Genomic DNA, 20,924 nt, shown 5'->3' on the forward strand with positions numbered 1-20,924 from the left:
TAGAACACAGAGGCCCCAGCCCAGATTACAAACGGCCGACCGGGGCACCCAAGGGAGGTGGCTGGAGGGAGTGATTGGCGGCCCTCCCAGCCAATGGGAGCCCGGGGCTGCGCTGGGCGGCCCTATTCCTTCAGCCTCGGCGAGGCTTGGGCGGGGATCCCCCTGCTGCTGCTGCTGCTGTCGCCCGCGCCCGCGGGCGGGCGAGGCTGGCGGCTGCAGCACGCGCGAGCAGGTGAGGGGGGCCGGGAGGACCGAGCCGGGGGTAGGGTGCTGCGTTCTGGGTCCAGGAGCTGCTCTGAGGGATTTGGCCCAGGTTTTGCGCGGGATGTTGGGGGGCTCTCGCCAGCAGGTCCTTCCCCCAAGGCTGGGAGAGGTTCACGCCCCTCTTTGGACGGGAGGGAAGGGGGGACAGAGGGGACCGCAGCCTGGGGCCTGGGGATCTCTGGGGCCCTTGGCTGCAGCTGTCCCAGGTTCTGAAGCCCCTCGAGGCGCAAGTCCCTGGGGCTGGCCCCCTACCCACATACACAGGAGGGGTGGTTCAGCGAACTGTACTGGCCCAAATTTCTCTCACACTGCTTGCAGCCCTAGGGCCGGCAATAATCCCATCTCCACTATCTCAACCTCTACTGAGGACTGGGGACCTACCGGAGTAGATGACTCAGCTGAGAGCAGGAACTAGGGGTGAAAGAGAGGTTCTCACCCACCTTGTTGTATAAATGGCTCCAGAAGTCCACAATGGTGGCTGAACTGGGCAGTTCTCTGGCCAGGGGGTGGGAGAGGTGAGAGGCCTAAGGCATGGGAGGCAGGATGCTCCAAGCAGGGGGTGGGGTGGAAGTTCTGGGGGGCAGCGGAGGCAGCATTCACACCCCTTCCCCAATCTCTGCTCTCCTTGTGCAGGCCTGGAGCACACACTCCTGAGAGGCAGCAGAGATCAGGGACACCAGGTCCCTGAGATCCCAGTCAGCACAGAAGGCTCATGGAGCCTGGGGCACGTGGGGCCCTCCTCTCAAGGGCTAGCAGGTTCCCTCTGGACCTGTAGTGCACCACCCCCGTCTAGCCACCATGGCGCATGGCTTCCCAGTGGGCTTCGACCCAGTGGGCCTCAGAGACCTAAGCTCTGGCTCTCTGAGCTCCCTCTCCTCCCGAGGCCACCTGGGCAGCGAGTCAGGCTCTGCAACCCGATACCTGCTGAGAAAGCAACGGCGGCTGCTGAATGGGCCCCTCCGTGGAATCCGAGCCTCATCGCCCATGGGCCGTGTCATTCTCATCAACTCCCCCATCGAAGGTGGGAGCAGAGCCCAGCCACTGGGCCGGGAACTGCGGGTGGGGGTAGGGGACAGCAGGCACTAGGTAGGAGAGGGCAGAGCCAGTGTGGGTGGGGAACTCAAGAAATGGCAATCATAGGGATGCAGGGAGAGAGAGCCTCTGGTAACCCATAGACTCTTCCTCATCTACCCTTTTCTCACCTTTAAGCCGATCCTTTAGTGTTCCAGGATTGTGGAGAGGTCAGAGGTGGGAGGTCTGGCATGAAGGTAGAGAAGGGGGGTGTGGTATGCCAGCCCCCAAGGAAGCAAGGCAGAGTATTAAATTGGCCCCTCACTCCTATGGACTCTTCCTTTCTCCAGACCCATTCATGTATGACTTTGGGGGGTGGGCAGGACGGAGAGGGACATTCTTCATCAACCAGTTCATTGTGAGCCCAGCTCTGTGCTGGGCTGTGAGGAGTGAATGTCCAGCTGGACAGAAAGAATTAAAGGCTTCAGGTGCAGAGGACGGTGACAGAGGTAAAGTGGAAGATGTTGCAAAGAGTGGGGAGAAAAGGAGGGTTGAGGATAGGGAGGGAGCCCCAGGTCTGGGCCCTGAGGGAGGGGGACACCTAATCTTATGTAGTTGCTTAACGTTTCATTGCACACCTATTGTATACCAGCTCTCGTTAGGTCCTGTGGGAACCTACAGAGAAATAAGGCTCAATCTTCACCTTCCAGAAATTTCCAGTGTAGCAGGACTTAGAGACAGAGCAATGACAGCAGCTGGTGGTGGGGTGGAGATATCACAGACAAGGTTGAAACGGAAAGCATGGAATATGATGGGTGGGCACTTAGGAGACAGCCTGGCTGCAGTGACAGATGTGAGGCGACAAAGAGCCGGTGACCAAGGCAGGACCTTGAATACCAGCAGGGGAGTGGGGCCCCCTGGGCCTGGGCTTTCCGTGGGTGGGACCAGATAAGTATCTCCAGCTCCGCTCTTCTCTCTCAGCCAGCAGGGCTCCCCTGGCTGGATCCCAGACTGGACTTTTCAGCCTGCTCCTTCCCGCTGACTCAGCTGGGTCCCTCTGTCCCCTACCCAGGGCACCAGGGCAGGGGAGGAGCATGTTGCTCAGGGAGCAGGCTTTCCTGCACCAGTGGCCCATCACGCTCACCCCCATCGTCCACCAAGCCCGGCCTCAACTTCAGGTGAGCAGCAGGGCGGCATGTCATTCTGGACATGGAGCAGAAGTCGCCAGATAAGCTAGGAAACACAGAGGGGGAGAGAGGAGGTACTGTAGCACGGCCCTTGCAAGTCCCATCGTATTGGAAGAACTACGTCATACCTCCCCCTCACGTGCCCACATACTCCATGCCCAACTGTGATGCGAGGCCTATGCACACTGTCCCTCTTCCAGAAGTTCCATGAGGGCTCTCTCCCTCTGCCCCACCCCAGTGCCCTAGTGCAGCCAGGAGAGATGCATCCCCTAGCAATGGAAGGACTGGGGCATTGCTCCAGCCAGCTGGCTTCTCTGGGTTGGGGGCCTGTGAGCTCAGAATCATCCCCTCTGCCTGAGCACAAACATCTCCCAACTCACCACAGCCTGGAGCCCCTCCCCCACGTTATTATCAATATTTAGAACTTTCCAGAGGCCTAAAGTTAACTGATAAGGGAGACACAGTGGGAAGGGGAACACTACCACCCATATCACCCAGGAGTTCCCACCAACTCCTCAAACTCAGTGGGTCCCAGAGAAATGGTATAATCTTTAATCCCAACCAGCCCTTTCTCCTCACTCTCCTAATTCATTCATTTATTCATTATTCCACTTATTATTTCATTGATTAAAAGAAGACTTAGCAAATATCAAGCACAGTGCACAAAACTGGGGATACATTGGTGGAAAGAATTACTAAGTCCCTACCATGACTGAGCTTACAGTCCAGTGAAAAGAGAGCAAGGATAAATAATATACAAGTAAGCAAATGATGAGAAAGGATGGTAAGAATCTTGAAGGTACTAATTTGGATGATATGATAGAGCAGTGGTTCTCAAACTTCAGAATACAGCCGAATTGCCTGGGGGCCTTGTTAGATAGGTTACTGGGCCCTACACCCGGAGAATCTGATTCAGTGGGTCTGTGGTAAAACCCCCAAGTTCACATTTTTAATAACTTTCCAGGTGCTGCTATGCTGCTTGTCTGGAGAGCTCGCTTTGAGAACCATTCGAACAGAGACTACCTGGGAGGAGGGGGAAGGGACTTTCTTAGGTAGGGTTGTCCAGGAAGGCTTCTCTGAGAAAGTGGTGTTTGAGCCAGGAGGAAGTGGAAATAGGAGGTGGCTTTATGAAGGTCTGGGCAAGGGCATCGCAGGCAGAGGGAACACTGAAAGGACTGGCCGGTGAGAGGAACAGGAAGGTAGTCACTGTGGCTAAAGGTCATGAGGCTGGGGAGGGTGGCCAGAGGTGAGTGTAGAGAGGTGGGCAGAGGAAAGCCCAGGGAGGGCGTTATTGGGCATGGAAGGAATGTGGAGCTCCTTCTAGAAGCAGGGGTAGGCACTGAGGTTTTTAATCAGGGGAAAGGCATGATCTAGTATGAAAGTTGACTCTGGCCACTGTGTAGAGAATGGACTAAAGGAGGCAGGAGGGGAGGAGATAGTGAGGGGCTGCCGAGTGCCTGGAGGGATGCCTGGTGGCCCCAGGCTAGGGCAGTAGAGGTAGAGGATCTTCCCTCCTCAGAGGCCCCAAGCTCCTAGGCTCAAAACCCCAGATTTGACATCCCCCTGGCCCAGGGCCCTAGGGAGGCCCCCGAGGAGAGACTGAGGAGAAAGAGGGTTGGAGGGCGGGAGAGCAAAAGACTCCTTGTCTGGGCTGAGAAAGTCCTGGGACCTGTGCAGATAGAATCAGCTAGGAAGCCCCAGCATCTCCCACACCTCTGTCCTGCACTGTCCCCACCTACAGGCTGCCCTTGGGGATTACTTCCTGAGCTTCCCTGCTCACGTACTGTAACCTGATTTCTCTTAGATCGAATAGAAGTGTGTGTGTGCGTGTACGTGTGTGTGTGCGTGTGCGTGTGTGTGTGTGTGATATTTCTCCTCTCAAACACCTCTGAGTAAGCCTTCCCCAAGAAGAACTCTGACCTTCCCAACTGGGACCCAACTTACCCCTCCAGTCCCCTCACTTTTCTCTAACCAAAAGGCCACTTCTGAGCCTTTGCTCACTCCATCCCCTCATCAGTGCCTTTCCCTTCCCCTCCACCCATCCAAATCCCATCCTTCAAGAAACCTTCCCTGACAGCTCCAGTCCCTAAGGACCCCCTCCTCTGACTTTCCCCATCACTGATGGAGAGGACCACTTCTGTGCTCTGGGCACATACTGAGGCATGGTGGTTTGAGTTTCTTTCCTCATGTAGTCAGTTAGCTCCTAGAGCCCTCACCTCCAGGATCACAGAGTCTATGAGATACAAGGGGCCTCAGGGATCCTTCCACAACATCCCAGACAGGGACTTACTAGGTATCAGCTTGTATGCCTCCAGTGATGGGAAACTCACTACCTTTCCTTGGAAAATTCATTCCATTGTCTGCCAACTGAAGGTTTTAGAAAGTTTTCCCTGATTAAATCTTCCTCCATATAACTCCACTGCGTGGGCTTGGTTCTGCCTTATGGATTACACAGACAAAAACATCTAATGCCTTTTATAGAAGAGCTCTTCAACTATTTGAATATAGACTTACCATACTCATCTCTACTGCAAGCTGGAGAGCCCAGACTCCCTCAACTGTGCCTCGTAGAATGGAATCTTGAACATCTTTCCCATCCATCTGACTCTCAGAGTGGCAGGATTTTTCAGAATTTGGCCTAGCCCAGGCCTGTGGTCATGGGTAGCTTAGTAAGGATTAGAAACACACACACACAAACACACACACACACAGACCCTGCATTATGAGGAAAGGAGGACCGTGTCTTCTACCATAGAGTCCTGTCCTGCCTGTTCCCACACCCTCCCTGGCCCATGGTCTCAAAATCACCCAGAGAGGACTCAGAAATTAGCTACCTACCCCCTCATTTAGGGCCCTGGGTGCCGGTACCCAGCAACCCAGCCTTCGCAGGCCCCAAGCTGGGGAGGCCAGGGTCCCTCTCTGCCCAGAATGGGCAGGGGAGTCATGCCTGTGTCCCTACGCCAACAGCCAACAGCGATGAAAGTGACATCATCCATGCAGTTCGAGTGGAGAAGAGTCCAGCTGGGAGGCTGGGGTTCAGTGTGCGGGGCGGCTCTGAGCACGGCCTGGGCATCTTCGTCAGCAAAGTGGAGAAGGGGAGCAGTGCAGGTGAGTGGGGCCCAGGTCCTGGCTTCGGACGTGACCCCCACTTTGGTGGGGTGTGGAGATGCTGTTGTCAAGAATAAGAGGAGAGGGCCCTCAGCTTTGGAGGGCCTGATCCAATGGGGAGATGGAAGGGGCTAATGAACAGGTAGGTCCCTGTCTGATGGCAGATACTCAGACCCTACCTGGGGATCCCAATCTCATCAAAGAGGTTTTACCCCAGGGAGCCTAGTCTGATGGGAGAGGCTCAGCCTCAACCTGGGGGACTTCTCCCAAGTGGCCCATGCCAGCCATGCCTCCCCTGGTGCAGAGCGGGCTGGTCTGTGCGTGGGTGATAAGATCACCGAGGTGAATGGGCTGAGCCTGGAGAGCACCACGATGGGCAGTGCCGTGAAGGTGCTGACGGGCAGCAGCCGCCTGCACATGATGGTGAGGCGCATGGGCCGCGTACCAGGCATCAAGTTCTCCAAGGAGAAGACCACATGGTGAGCAGGCCTGGTCCCACCCCACCCACCCCAGCACCACCACCCAAAGCCGTGGAGGGAGAGGCCAATGGCACAGGGCTCAGCCGGGGGCCTGGCTAGTATGGCTTCCGTTCTTCCCATCCCCTGGCACTGGAAACACAGAGATCCGACAGCCTGACCTTGAAATGAGAAAAGACCATTTCTTTCCCCGAGCCCTCCTCTCAACACTCTGCTGTCTCAGACCCCAGTGGCCCTGCCCCTCCGTGCTGCGGCTGTGAGCCAGGGGCCAGTACAGGGCCTCTCCCTCGGGGCCTGGGGAGGATTTGAAATGGGGCCTGGCAGTTAGAGCTGCTCAATAAAGAGAGATTTGCATGGTTTCCCTGGCTTGATGAAATCTATGGCCCAGTAAAGATCTCAGGTCTGGGAGTCCCCCAGAGGCAGCCCTGCCTTTCCTATGCAATTGTCTTGGCTGCTGGGAGGTGAGGGGGTGGCCGGTGGTGGCTGAGGGCCCCGTGCTGTTGTCCAGGGTGGACGTGGTCAATCGGCGGCTGGTGGTGGAAAAGTGCAGCTCAACGCCCTCTGACAGTGGCTCAGAGGACGGCGCACGGCGCATCGTCCATCTCTACACAACCTCTGACGACTTCTGCCTGGGCTTCAACATCCGCGGGGGCAAGGAGTTTGGCCTGGGCATCTATGTGTCCAAGTGAGGGCCGGGGCAGGGTGTGGAACGGGGTTGGGCTGGAACCTGGGGATGGGTCAGCAAGTGAGTCCTGGCCAATGACCTAGGTCAGGGATGGCATCTGGAGAGGGGGTCGGGGGTCACCAGGAGGAGGGTCGAGGGGTTTGACTGGTGTATCCCTGTATGCAAGTGAAGAGTCTGGAAGAGGGTGAGGGAGAGCAGCCAGGTGGCCTATCAGAATGCCTCCTTTCTGACCCCAGAGTGGACCATGGTGGACTGGCCGAGGAGAACGGCATCAAGGTGGGGGACCAGGTCCTGGCGGCCAATGGTGTCAGGTTCGACGACATCAGCCACAGCCAAGCCGTGGAGGTGCTGAAGGGCCAAACACACATCATGTTGACCATCAAGGTGGGCAGGGCTGTGGGAGACAGGGAGAGGCCAGACTCTGGGAAGGACTTCCCAGGCCACTCTAGCACTTAGTGTTGCCCATCGCTGTGCAACTTATGACTTTCCACAGCCTCGTGAAAGGTAGGGCAGGCATTGTCCTCATACCTATTTCACAGAAGAAGAAACTGAGGCTCAGAGAGGCGACATAACTCAGGAATCACAGTCAATTACTCAGTTGATCAGTAGGAGGGCCTGGTTTCTGTCCAGCTCCCCACCAGATGCGTAGGCCAGTGTCCCTTTGTATGAGGGTGGAGGTCTAGGGGCCTCCACCCAGAAAGGGGGGTGGTAGCTGTGGCTTTGGGCAGGACCTGGGTAGTGGGCATCCTCAGGGCACAGGGCAGGGAGGTCTGGGCTGGAGCCAGAGATTGTGTTTCAGGGGATATGCCTGGATTCATTATTCATGTGGGTCTCACACTTGCCTCAGGATCAAGTCCTTCTCACCCTGGCTCCCGGAGGAGGTGATGTCTCACTCTCCCCTAGCGCCCAACCCTGGCCCCTGCCCCCGTCGTCTCCCTTGTGAGACTTCTTCCCTCTCACCATTCAGTGCCTCCCCTGCCATCCCCCCCGCCACCGCCTCTATTTCCCACCTCTCCCACATCCCGTTTCTCTCTTTCCTTCCTCTCAGATTATCCCAAACACTCCTCCTCTCTCCCACTCTGCCCCCATTCATTCATTCAATATTTTTGAGTACCTACTACACGGCAGCCACTATGCCAGGTACTGGGTCACAGCAGTGAACAAGATAGACCAGGTCTCTGCTACTGGAGGGAAACAGACAAACTAGGTGCATGCGGACTGTGACAGCTGCTGTAGGGAAATTAACGGAGAGGTGGGATGGGGTAATTTGGGAAGGCTCTTTTAGCCAGGGGGGTCAGGACCTTTCAGCTCTGAGGAGGTGACACCTGAAGAGCTGGCCATAAGACGAGCTAAAGGAAGAGAAGCCAGGCAGAAGAGACAGCAAGTGCAAAGGCCCTAAAGTATAGAGGAACTTGGCACGTTCAGAAACAAAGTGGCTGGTGTGGCTAGAAGAACATGATGAGCTCGGAGGAGAGTAATCAGGTTGAAAAGTTGACTCCCGTCCCATCGCTCCTCCATTCTTACCCTCCCTCCTCACCCACTCCCCTGTGCCCTCCTGTGCCCACCATGCCCTCCCTAGGAGACTGGCCGGTACCCTGCCTACAAGGAGATGGTTTCTGAATACTGTTGGCTGGATCGATGTAAGTAGCCAAGCCTCCAAGGTTGGAAGGAAGGGGCTGAGGCCCTAAATTGGGGCTGAAATCTCTGAAGAATAAGTGGGCAGGGGCACCAAGATCTCCTCAGGACTTTCACACGCCCAGAGCCATTTATGGGCTCTCCTCCGAGAAGCTGCCGTTCCTTTACAGGCTCTCCTGGGGTCTGGAGTTGCAGGGGGTGGTTGAAGAAGTGACTTGCTTAAGATCTCTCAACCAGTCAGTGGCAAGACGGCTGAGCAGCTGGTTCCCTAGACCCCATGCTTACAACCTTGCTGCCGCCAAGCCCACGGGTGGCCTGCAGCCCCGGCAGGGCCCCAAAGCCACCCAGCCGGAATACTGAGACGCCCTTGCCCTCCCCACTGCCCGCAGTGAGCAACGGGGTGCTGCAGCAGCTGTCCCCCGCCTCGGAGAGCAGCTCCAGCGCCTCCTCGTTCGCCTCCAGTGCCCCCTACAGCTCGGCCGATGGCTGGAGCTCCCTGCCCTCGGACCACATGGATGTCTGCCTGGGGTCTGAGGAGCCGGGCAGCTGGGGGCCAGGCCGGGGGCGGGCAGACACGGCCATGCAGACGGAGCCAGACGCGGGGGGCCACGTGGAGACCTGGTGTAGCGTGCGGCCCACAGTCATCCTCAGGGACACGGCCATCCGCTCCGACGGCCCCCCGCCTGCCCCCCGCCTTGACTCTGCGCTCTCTGAGTCCCCCAAAACTGCTCTGCTCCTGGCCCTCAGCCAACCCCGGCCCCCCATCACCCGCTCCCAGAGCCACCTGACCTTGTGGGGTATGTGGGGGATGGGTGGCTGCTGCTCTCTCCAAAGCCCCTGCTCCAAAACCTGTCCCGCACCCTGCCCTGGGCCCCAAAGCTTCCTCTGCGCCAGGCTTTGCCCCAGCGCCAGCTGCAGAATACACTCAGACCCTGCTCTGGGCTCCATTTCAAACTAGCCCTGGACCCCAAACCTACCCTCAGCCCCAGCCCCAGCTTGTCATCCCTGGGCCCCAAACCAGCCCTAACCCAGCCCCTCCATCCTGGAGTTCCCAGCCCTGTCTACAGACAGACAGACACACGCACACACTCCTCACATAGCTGTAGCTGTGGGTGGGGGAGGGGTAGAAAGCTGAAAGAGGAACCCCAGCCCCGTGCTCATCCCCACCTCCCCACATGGCTGCAGATCCCGTCTGCCCCCTACTCTCCCTTTTCTCTGCCCCTCCCCACACCCCTGCCCCTCGTCCTTCCCTTCTGCCCACCCCTCCAGCCCCCCGGGTGCTCCCTCGTGTCTGCAGAGGAGAAGAAACAGCGGAGGAAGGAGAAGTCGGGGTCCCCTGGGGAGAAGGGGGCCCTGCAGCGCTCCAAGACCCTGATGAACCTCTTCTTCAAGGGAGGGCGGCAGGGGCGGCTGGCAGGGGACGGGCGCAGAGAGGCCTGGACGCTGGACAGTGGGAGCACAGCCACGTCCCGCCCCCACCCGGACCTGGAGAAAGGTAAGTACTGGGCAGGTCAGCCAAGCAGGACAGAGGAAAAGTCCACTCTGGCCTCCAGCAGGTCTGAGCTTAAATCCCACACTGCTTCGTCCTAGCTGTGAGCCACCATTTCACCTTGCGAGCGTCATGAGTAAAATGAGAGTAATAATACCTATTTCTTTGGGAATAATGAGGAATAAGTGAATTAGTGTATGTTAATCATTTAGCACATGGTCTGACACACAGAAGATGCTCAGAAAATATAATGGTCCTTGTTATACTGCCTTATCTTCCCATTTTACAGAAGGGAAAACTGATGAGAGTCACAGCATAGACGAGAAAGCCTTGGGTCAGATCCCCGTGCTCTTGGCACTGAGGGGAGGCAGGGCACTCCTTTCCTAGAACATTTGGCTTCACCTCCCCTGGCCAGAGCTCCACAGGCTTTACCCAATTCTAGAACCATCTTGAGCAAGGCCATTTGTAGATCAAGGGCCATGCAGGAAGGCCTAGACAGGCTTCACTCACGTCAGGGGCTTCCTAAGGACACTTACAGAGGGTGTCTCATCTCTCTCTGGTGAGATTCAGAGACTGGACCCAAAATGGATGAGTAGAGACTATAGGGGTTGCCTGTAACAGAAACTCAACTCAAGCTAGCTTTAAAAAGCGCTTCTTGGCTCAGCTACTGGTGGAAGCTGGGTCTAAACGTTTAAACAATCTTCCCAGACATCTGCCCCCTTCATCTTCTGGTTCCTCTTTCCCCTGGGTTGGCTTCATTATCTTCCTGGCTTTGCCACTTGGAGGTAAGAAGGCCACTGTCACTTAGCAACCCAGGGGAAAGAGCTTCTCCTTAAATAGTTCCAGCTTAAGGCTCTCATTGGCCCAGCTGGGATCAGGCACCCAACACATCACTTGTCATCTGGGAGAGAGAGAGGTGCTTTCATTGGCCAGCCTGGGTCATGTGTCCACCCTGGAGTACAGTGACTGAGAATGGGGTGGGGGGGGTGGTCCCCAAGTAAAATCAGGGTGCTGTTTCCAGAAGGGAGAGTGGATGTTGGGTAGGCAAAAACAACCAGGGGATGAGGGGCTGGGCCTTGCCCCTCCCTGGGGTCTCAAGGTGACAGTCTCATGGGAGAGACAACCCCTTCAAATCAGGGCAGGCCAGCCCCCTCCCTAAAGCCATCTCTTTTTCCAAAGCCCTCAGGGCCCTGCTCTCTCCTGGTTCTCCTCCTACTTCTCTGGCCACTCCTCTCCTTCAAAGGCTCCTCTTTTTCTCTCTGTCCCTTGAAGGTAGGTGATTTGCCCTTGGGGTTCTTCCCTCCATTCATTTGCTTCCAAATGAACCTCCATGAGCAGGGTGCAGACTGGACCCTCTCTTGATCCAAAGCCTTCACTGACTCCCCATTGCCTGTGAATGAATCCCTGGCCTGAACATGGCCTTCAAGACCCTCCTCAATAGCCTGGCCTCTTGCTTCCCGGTCCTATCACCTTCCAGCCTTGAACGCTCCATTCCAGCCAGTGATCCAGCCAGTCCTGAGCCCCCAAACCCCATTTTCAGATTGGGGACCAGGGCTGCAACTGAGCCTCTTTCTTCTTCATAGCAGGGGGAGTGGGATCCGTGCAGAAGTTTGTCACCTGGAGGCTGAGACGTGGTAATGCATGCATCCCTCTGCCAAGCCTGGTTTACAGTAGAGCTGCAGATGGGGTGCATATTGGGGGTAGTAGCTTAGGGGCTTTGGGCTAAACTCAGTTGGGGTCAAGCATGGGGGATCAGACAGATAGGAAGGTACACACTGGGGGGCAGCTAAAAGACTTGGACTATACTTTCTAAGAAAGATAGGGTTGCAGACAGATATTGGGGTGCATTTTTGAGGAATGGGAGCTTGAGTTGGGTCTCCCCAAAGACAGATTTTTGGAGAGATGAGGGAGGTAACCTTGCTAGAACTCCAGTGGGGACGTTCAGGGGGTCCAGGGGGCACTGGGCTAGGACTCCACTAAGGAACAGCCTGGGATAGGGGTCTGTGTTGGGGGCTGAAGGGCCTGGATTGGAGCTCCAATGATGAGCAGATGGTATGGGAGACCGTGGTGGGGAGCATCTGGGCTAGACTGGGCTTCCGTCGGGGGTACATGGGCCCCTTAGCCAGTCTGTTCTGGGGTCTGACCCCACTGAGGGGAGCCCCCCTGCCTCCTCTTCTGGATGGCTCCTGGCTCCTTCATCATACCCTTTTGCTCCTGCCCTGCAGACCGGGAGAGGGGCCGGACTCTGCTCTCTGCCAGGTCCAGGAGCCCCTCCAGCCAGCTGCCCAATGTGGATGAGAGGGTGCAGGCCTGGGAGAGCCGAAGGCCCCTGATTCAGGACCTGGCCCGGAGGCTGCTGACTGACGACGAGGTGCTGGCTGTCACCCGCCACTGTTCCCGGGTGAGCCTCCAGCCCGTCCCCAGCCCTAGTACATGGTCACTCAGTCTCCCAACCCTTCATTCAGGCCACTATCAATTGACAAGTATCTGGGCTTGACACTGTGAGGCCAGTGGTAAATAAAAGCAGAAGTTACCCCTGTAACTCGTGAGTGCACACAGACACACAGACACATGGACACACAGACACACAGACACACAGACACACACGCTGAGCTCACAGCCAGGAAGGGAAGATAGACAGTAACTAAAACCTAAGCACCCATACTGACAAATCATGTGAAGTACTGTGAAGAAAAAGAACATGAGAAAATAACCTAAGAGGCACAAACTAGATGGCGTGGTCTGGGAGGGCCTCCCTGAGGAGGTGATATTTAAGCTGAGCGGAGAAGGAGCCAGACCAGACAGGTGATGAGTTTGGGACTTGAGTCCCTGCAGTCACCTGCTCTGTTCTCTGTTCTCTTCTAAACCCAGGCTTCCCCACCCCTCATGCCTCCTTCCACTCCAGGGTCAGCCAACAGGTCTGGCCTCATGCCAAGCACCCTCCCCTGTTACCCAAGTCAGTAATCTTTTGTCCTCCCAACATACCCCAAGCCTCCCCCAACACCTGCACTGTTGCTCTCTGTTTCGTTCAACTTCAGACAGAAGCAGAGGGCCCCACGGTGGGGCAGAGGGTAGATCTGAGGGAGTCTTTGTGGCCTGGTTGTTGGGGAGGCTGCAGGAGGCACAGGCCACGCCCTCCAGGAGGATTGGAAGGCCCTCTCCTATCCCTCTGCCTCAAGAACCTGCAGGTTTCCTGTGATGGGTTCCTTGTGCTCCATCTGCATCAGTGTGCGCGTGATCCTGTATACCAGGGCAAGCTGAGGAGTTTCAGGAAATTGTGGTTCCCCCGACCCCCTCACCTTGGCCACGGTGGGGCTGTGTTATGTCTGTGTGACATGTGCATTTGTTAATCTCTGGGGCACCTGAGTTTGTGTTGACTTAACTGTACGGTTGTATCTGTGTGTATGTCACCTGGAGACTGAGGCACACTAATTCATGCATCCTTTTGCCAATGCTTGGTTTACAGCAGAGCTACATATGGGGGTGCATCTGGGGGGCAGCTAAAGGCCTCTGGGCTAAACTCAGTTGAGTGTCACGCTCAGCTCTGAGCGCCATGTAGGGCTGTGCGTACCAAGCCTTTGTGAACCTGCAACTCTAGGCCCTGGCCACTAGGTGGAGCTCTGTGTCAGTTTCTTTGGTAGGTTCCTGTTCCTCCACTCCTCTGCTCCTCCTACCCTGCCCAGGCCAGGAGGGCCTCTCTCTGTGCCCCAGAGCACCTAGGGAGCAATGCCTACCACCCAACCTGACCCAAGCCCCACCCACACCAAGAGATCAGACCCTCGGGGTGGAGTCCTGGCTGGAATGATTAGTAAAGCTCTGCTAGTGACTTGGCTGTGTGGTTCCCGAACCCCAAGCCTCCCTTCTCTCTCCCCCTCTGAGCCATCTCCCCACAGCCGCCAGACCAGGTATTATAAACCACCTCTCTGATCACTTTACACTCCCCAAACCCCCTTGCAGCCTCATATCTTTGGCAGAATGGAGTACAAGTTCCTTATCCTCACATTCAAGGCCCTCCCTGATTTGATTCCCCAATTCACTAACCTCTGCTTTCCCATGGTCATCACATCACATCCTCTTCCCTTGGTATAACATATAACACTGGTTTATACAGCCTACGAATTGCACAACCCTAGGGGCACTACTCACACTGTAGTCACAAACTGTACAGCCTATATGGAGGCCCTCCATGTACCCCATGTTCCAGTTCAACCTCTATCTACCCATTATTCCACAGTACCCTTTCCTGCCAGCTATCATGCTGTTTCCCTGCATTTATCCTTAAGAGTCAGTGAAAGACCATCTCCTCCATGCAGCCTCCTTTGATCTTCCCACCCTCCTCTGAGACTCCCTCTGCCCCGTCGCCAGTGGTCTGTAGTTTACTGGAGCATGTGGCTCTCTGTCATTGTGTCCCCACTGCCCAGTACAGGACCTGGCACTTAGTGGAGGCTGAACACAGGTTTGTGGACTTGAAGTGTGTGCACATATGTGACTGGTTCTGTGCAATTACGTGTATCTCTCTCCAGACAAAAGGGGGTGTATTGTCCATATTTGTAAGTGTGGGTCCCTGTAATTTTGTGTGTGGTTTAGGGCCACACACACAGTTGTATTTCCAGATATTTATGAATGTCTCACTCTGGCCACCAGGGTGTGCTGTTTCCCTGTGTCTGTGCACGCCCGGGTTGCTCTGTGTGCGTCCCGGAACCAGTATGTGTGTCCCTCATAGCACTAGGGGGCAGTGTGCTGTCCAAGTCTGGTGGCTCCCAGTATACAGTTTGCCAGTTTGTCTGCGTCGGTGGGGTGTGGCTGGTGGCATCGGGGCAGTGCCAGGCAGAAAGGCCTCCACCACCCTGGGTACTGACTGGAGTGGCTTTCTGTAGGGCCACCCCTTCCCCAGAGTCCCCATTCCAGCCTTGAACAAAGCCTAATTTGTAGGTCTGTGCAGACACAAGCTGGGACAGCCAGGCGCACAGCCTAGACTTTGGCTCAAATTCCTTCCTTCAGCCCGGGAGGTGGGGTGGGGTGGAGAGTCCACGCCCTGCATATCCTTTTCCGGTACCACAGCAGGCAGGAGCCAGAGCTCTCAGGTTCCAGTCCCTCTTCACACTTCCTCATCTGTGTGGCCTGGGGCAAAGTCCTTCTCTCTGAGCCTCAGTTCCCTCATCTGTGAAACGGGAATAATTGACGTCTCTCTCAGAGTGGTTGCTAAATGAGGGACCGTGTGTACGAGGCCTAGAAAAAGGCCCAAAGCTGCTATTGTTACTGCTGTTACAGCTCTGTCATTATTATTGCAGGCTTCCACCCAGTCACCAAGATAAGACAGCCCGGGGGTGGGGAGAACCTCTCCAAAACGTGGGGTCCCTCCATGCCCAGGCATGCCCCCTCACCGGGCTCTGGAAGTCCCCGCTGCTATCTGACCTGTGGTGCCTCTCTCTGCAGTACGTGCATGAGGGCGGCGTGGAGGACCTGGTGAGGCCCCTGCTGGCCATTCTGGACAGGCCTGCGAAGCTGCTGCTGCTGAGGGACATCAGGTGGTGAGGGCCTGGGGGCAGGAAGGGGATCCCCGATACCTCCCCTAACCTCTCCAGGGCTGAAGTCCCTCCGGGCACCTCCAGAACTGAGCCCTGACCACCCCTCGTCTCTTGCCCTCCCCCAGGGGTGTGGTGGCCCCCACAGACCTGGGTCGCTTCGACAGCATGGTGATGCCTGTGGAGCTGGAGGCTTTTGAGGCCCTCAAGAGCCAGGCAGGTCAGCAGCCAGGGGGCAGGACTGTGGATCCCGAGCCACAGGTGGGGCTGGGGGCGTGGCCTCCCAGTGGAGAGGGGCAGAGATTGCCTGGGCCCTTTCAGCTGGGCCCATCAGGGAGCCTTGTTCCTGACCTGCTCTCCTCTCCAACCAGTTCGGCCTCCTGCCTTGCGACCAGCCCGGCAGGACACACCGCCCAAGCGTCACCTCATCACTCCTGTGCCTGGTCAGTCAGAGTCCCAGAGCCCGGGGAGGGGGCACACCCTAGGGGGGCTGGGGGAGGGAGAGTGAACCTTCCATCCTTGTCCCCATGTGGGCTGTCGCGGCTCCAGAGGTATGTGTGTTTCCCTGAAGGAAATCCCTCGTCTGCCAGAACCATTTTCATCATGTCCACTCACCATCTGTACTATTATTTACTTAATAATTAAAAAAATTTTTTTAATTAATTAATTTTATTTTTGGCTGTATTGGGTCTTTGTTGCTGCACGTGGGCTTTCTTTAGTTGCGGCGAGTGGGGGTTGCTCTTCATTGCTTCTCATCGTTGTGGCTTCTCTTGTTGTGGAGCACGGGCTCTAGGAGCGCGGGCTTCAGTAGTTGGTGGCTCGCGGGCTCAGTAGTTGTGGCTCACGGGCTCTAGAGCGCAGGCTCAGTAGTTGTGGCGCACGGGCTTAGCTGCTCCAAGGCATGTGGGATCTTCCCGGACAAGGGTTCGAACCTGTGTCACCTGCATTGGCAGGTGGATTCTTAACCACTGCGCCACCAGGGAAGCCCCTTAATAATTGGGTTTTAAATCCACTCACTTTTTAAATCATCTCATTCTATGCAATAACCTCTGAGAAATTACCAGCTTGGTGTGGGAGTCATATTTTTACTTGCTATTGTAATAGTTACTTAAATAAAACTGTAACTATGACAATAGAAAGTTTTAAAATACTATTGCAATAGAACCCGGGCACGCTGCCACAGGGCCTGAGCAAACCCAGGCCTGGGTCTCCCTACACCAACAAAGGCAAGGACTGGGGTCTGGTAAGGTGGTCTGGGCTGTTGAGGAGAAGGCGGCCTGACCTTGGCCCTCTTCCCCAGACAGTCGTGGAGGCTTCTACCTACTTCCTGTGAACGGCTTCTCAGAGGAGGAAGATGATGGGGAGCTGAGGGAGCGTCTGGGGGGCCTCCAGGTCTCCCTGGGTGCCTCTGCCTCCCACCACCCTCATAAAGGGGTCCCCCCTCTCCAGGATGTGCCAGTAGATGCCTTCATCTCACGCAGAAGCGCCTGCACACCCCCTCCCCAGCCACCCCCCGTGGCTCCCCGGCCCCCAAGGCCTAACTGGCTGCTGACAGAACCCTTGACCCTAGAGGGCCCTCGGCAGAGCCGGAGCCAGGGCCCAAGCCAGAACCGCAGCCGCAGCCGCAGCCGGGGCAGAGGCAAGTCCCCCGGACGCAGGCGTTCCCCATCCCCGGCACCTATCCCCACTCCCAGCACAGCCAGCGGGCGCTACCACAAGCCTCGGAAGGCCAGGCCTCCTCTGCCACGACCTACGGATGGGCAGGTGGCCAAGGCAGGGGGCAGTCAAGGGCCCTCTGAGAACGGAACTGGTGGGACAGCCGAGGAGGCAGCCACGAAGGTCCCCAGTGGGGAGCTGAGGACCGTCACACTATCCAAGATGAAGCAGTCCTTGGGTGAGTCCAGGCAGGACTGCACCTGCTGGGGGGCAGGGGCTCTTGGGTGTGGGTGAGGTTGGTGGGCTTGGTTTTGGGGTATAACTAGGGGACCTGGGACTAGGGAAAGAATCGGGGTATTAGGATATAGTTGGGAGGGTCCATATTTGGGAGGTTTGGGGTCTAGAGTGAGTTGAGGATTGAGTAGTAATAGAATCTGGGGGTTTGGGAGAAGTTGGGGGCTCTCTATTTAGGGCTGGGTTTTCCTGGGAGCTCTGGGCTTTAGGGGTGTGGCTGCATGGTAACCCAGTGTTTCTCCCTCTCACTAGGCATCAGCATTTCTGGGGGCATTGAGTCCAAGGTGCAGCCCATGGTGAAGATAGAAAAGATCTTCCCTGGGGGCGCTGCCTTCCTCAGTGGGGCCCTTCAGGTGGGTGAAGGGCACCCAGGCCCACTCCCTAGGCCCAGAGCTGAATTCTGGCAGGGGGCGGGGCTGGTACATGCTCATCTTCCAGCCAGACATGTTTAGACCAGGTCATGGGAGGAGGCTTGGGAGCAGCGGGGTTAGGCCTGAAGGATACGCAGACCTAGGGAAAAATCTGTCCCCTCATGCCAGCCTGCGCCTGAGGGTGGCCCATCCTGTTACACCGCTAGCCCCAAGGGACAAAAGGCAATTGTCTGCACCCCACCCTGCCCCCAACCGGCTCTGGACACAAAAGTCCCATTGTCCATCGCCTCCGCCCAGAGCCCAGATGGGGAGGAGTGTCCTAGCTGGTGGAGGTGAGAGGTTGGGTGGTGGTGTGGGGTTGACCTGAGGAGGGAGGTCTGTGATTCTCCCACCCCCATCCCAGGCTGGCTTTGAGCTTGTGGCCGTGGATGGAGAGAGCCTGGAGCAGGTGACCCACCAGCGGGCAGTAGACACCATCCGCCGGGCTTATCGAAACAAGGCTCGGGAGCCCATGGAGCTTGTGGTCAGGGTCCCCAGGCCCGACCCACTGCCCTTACCCTCTGACTCATCAGCCCTCACTGAACAGCAGCTTCCTGGTGACCATTCCCCTGCCCGCTGACCCCTTGATGGTACTCCAGCTACCTCCCACTGGCTCCCAGAACCTCCCATTAATGCCCTTCCCACCCATACCCAGACCCCTCCCGCTGATGCCAGGCTTCTCCAGCTGACCCCCAGCCCAGTGCCCTCTCCAGTCTTCCAGCCTCCTGATACTAATCCCAGACTCTCCCCGGCTACCCCGTAACTCTTCCCACTGACCCCAGAGAATCCTCCTGCCATCCCCTGGACCTCACCTACTAACCTCTTCAGGCCTCAAGAACCTGCCACTCCTGCTTGCCTTGCCTACCCGCAAAGCTCCGCACTGGTGGCTCAGATCCTCTCCCCCCACATTCTCCCTCCCCAGTTGTCACTAAGGCTCTGCCCATTCCAGATAAACTTGGTGTCAAGGACAAGGTGCTACTGGGCAGCTCTGTCACCAGCTCACTATCCCTAACCCCCCAAGACAGGAAGGGGGTTGGGAAACCCAAGGTCTGGGGCTTAGGATTGGTGTGCACTTTCTCATAATTCCCCCAGTGAGGGACAGGCACTCTCAGATAGGGCCCTCAAGGGGGTCACTGTATCTAGCCCCCAGCCCCAAGCAGTGTTCTGTGCAAGGGACAGGATGGGAGTCTTTTCTAGTTTCTCAAACCCCAAGAGCCCATTTCATGTTGTGGTCCACTAGGAACTCAGATTTTCTGCTGGATTTGTCCCTCCCCCATCACCCTTTCTCCCCGGAAGACCTCCATGAGGGGTTAGGGGAATAGCCAGCAAATAAAAGAGGGCGTGGGGGTCAAACAAGTTCCCGTAATCTTTATCCAGCACACTCATCATTTTCTAAAAACAAAAATTTTTTTTTTAATTTTTTTCTTTGGGTTTGTACAAGAAATTTACAATGTGAAAAATATACAAGTGAAAACAAGGCCATAAACCTGGGTGTTGGGGAGGGGCCACTTGGTCACAAATACAAATAAACAAGACATTTCTGAGTTCTTCCTTTGGTCTGACTATAGCCCCCTTACCCCAGGAGAGAGGCTGCAGAGCTGGAACCTGGGGATCAGACCCCGCTCCCAGCCCTGTCCCCCAAAACGGGCAGGGTGGGGGCAGGCACATCTGGAGCAGCTGGCGCTGTTTGGCTCGCTCTGGCTGTGTGATGGGGAGAATGTGGAGATGAGGGAGCCCCTTCCTATTCCCAGCCCCCTGGCTGGGTGGGCTGGAATGCTGGGGGTGAACGGGGTTGGCAGAGTGGCAATGGCAGTAGTTGGTGAGTGAAATAGGCTGAGTGAGTAGGAGCCTCGGGGTGACAGTGAACACAGGGACCTTCAAGGAGTCTGATCTTGCTCATCCAAATCACAGGGCAGCCCTGAGTCCTTGAAAGAGGCCCAGAGGCCTGGATCACAGGGGACAAGTGGCCCTGGGGCCCTCCGACTTCGGGGCCCTCAGTGGATCTGAGGCTACCATCTGCATTCAGTAGACCTCCCCGCAGAGCTGGATGCCAAGGCCCTAGATTTCGGTGGCAGTGATCTCCTCCAGGCAGATGCAGGGAGCTGGCTCCGCCAGGCCCAGGTCCGCGAGTTCCCGGGCCTCCAGCTCCAGGCTGAGCTGCTGCAGCTCCTGCTCCAGCTGCCGGTTGCGTCGGTACATCTGGATGTAGTTGTGCTGCAGCTGCTTCTGGTAGCGGATCACCTGCTCCTTCTCCGCCTGCCAGGCCAGCCGCTCCTCCTCGAAGCTGTCCCGCTGCTCCTCGCCTCGCCGACGCTCCCGCTGTAGCTCCGCCCGGAGCCGCTCCACCTGGGCCCGCAGGCTGCCCCCAACCCCGGCTGCTGCCCGCTGTGCCTTGGCCTCATCACTCTCTGCCAGGAGGAACGGGTCAGCAGTGGCAGGAGGCACAGGGGGTTCCCGGAGGCCGGCCGCCTCGGTGTCCAACTGCCCAGCTTTCTCCCGCAGCCGCTCAGCCTCCTGGCGGTGCCGCTGCAGCTCCTGGGAACAGGCCTCCAGCTCCAGCTCCCGTGTTCGGGCCGCCTCCTGGAGGCCCCGTGCCCGGCCCTCACTGACCCGCAGTGCCGCCCGGGCCTCCCGCAGCGCCACTCGCAGGGCCACCAGCTCGCTGCCCTTCTGCACCAGCTCTGCCTGAGATTCCTTCAGTTGCTGCTTCAGGAGCGAGATCTCGCCTGACTTCTGGCACACCTGGGGGTGGGAGATAGTCAGAAAGGATGGTGAGAAGTGTTCTCCCAGGGTGTCAGGCCCTGACATCATGCTGGGCATTTAGGGAGAGGTGGTTTGATCATTATACCCATTTTACTGATGGGGATAATGAGACAGCTATTAATTGGCTACGGTGGAATACAGACCCAGATGTTTTGCTTTCAAAGCTGGGGTCTTTAAACCATCACAAAGCAGTAGCGCCCTGGGGACTGGGTGGTGGCGGGTTTGGTAGGAGTAGAAGCAACTGAGGGCAGTGCCCACATTTCCAGTTGAGAGGCACTACAGTATCCTGGTGAAAAGCAGAGACACTGGAGCCAGACTGCCTGGGTTCAGACCTCAGCTCAGCCACTGACTAGGTGTGATCTCTGGCTCTAGCCTTTCTGGGTCTCACTTTCCTCACCTATAAAATGAGGATATTAACAGC

The 20,924-nt window shown here is 56.8% G+C and overlaps 2 protein-coding genes across 10 annotated transcripts in view; one reads left to right on the forward strand and one right to left on the reverse strand.

Moving 5' to 3' along the window:
• Window positions 1-13: 13 nt before the first annotated feature.
• Window positions 14-19,284, forward strand: PDZD7 (PDZ domain containing 7). 5 transcript variants are annotated; one of them, XM_067709665.1, is made up of 18 exons: window positions 14-232; window positions 898-1,285; window positions 5,430-5,570; window positions 5,875-6,049; window positions 6,555-6,731; window positions 6,968-7,115; window positions 8,311-8,371; window positions 8,756-9,163; window positions 9,664-9,861; window positions 11,035-11,127; window positions 11,439-11,489; window positions 12,081-12,256; window positions 15,292-15,383; window positions 15,509-15,600; window positions 15,752-15,823; window positions 16,681-17,274; window positions 17,583-17,683; window positions 18,105-19,284. In XM_067709665.1, exons 2-18 carry the CDS (start codon window positions 1,063-1,065, stop codon window positions 18,318-18,320), a joined length of 3,018 nt encoding a protein of 1,005 aa, XP_067565766.1. In that variant the 5' UTR covers window positions 14-232; window positions 898-1,062; the 3' UTR covers window positions 18,321-19,284. The 5 variants fall into 5 exon arrangements, 4 of the variants coding, with proteins under 4 accessions (XP_067565766.1, XP_067565769.1, XP_067565770.1 ...); XM_067709666.1 differs by lacking the exon at window positions 14-232 and adding an exon at window positions 2,348-2,453 and having other exon boundaries at window positions 1,065-1,285; XM_067709668.1 differs by lacking the exons at window positions 17,583-17,683; window positions 18,105-19,284 and having other exon boundaries at window positions 16,685-16,853.
• Window positions 19,129-20,924, reverse strand: part of LZTS2 (leucine zipper tumor suppressor 2) — a 10,240-nt gene continuing 8,444 nt past the window's right edge. For all 5 annotated transcript variants that reach the window (XM_067709671.1, XM_067709674.1, XM_067709670.1 and 2 more), the window contains one exon: window positions 19,129-20,482. In XM_067709671.1, the coding sequence (XP_067565772.1) occupies window positions 19,799-20,482 (684 nt within the window). In that variant the 3' untranslated portion in view covers window positions 19,129-19,798. The remainder of the gene's footprint in view (window positions 20,483-20,924) is intronic.

Source organism: Pseudorca crassidens, chromosome 16, assembly GCF_039906515.1.
Source record: "Pseudorca crassidens isolate mPseCra1 chromosome 16, mPseCra1.hap1, whole genome shotgun sequence".
NCBI lineage: Eukaryota > Metazoa > Chordata > Mammalia > Artiodactyla > Delphinidae > Pseudorca > Pseudorca crassidens.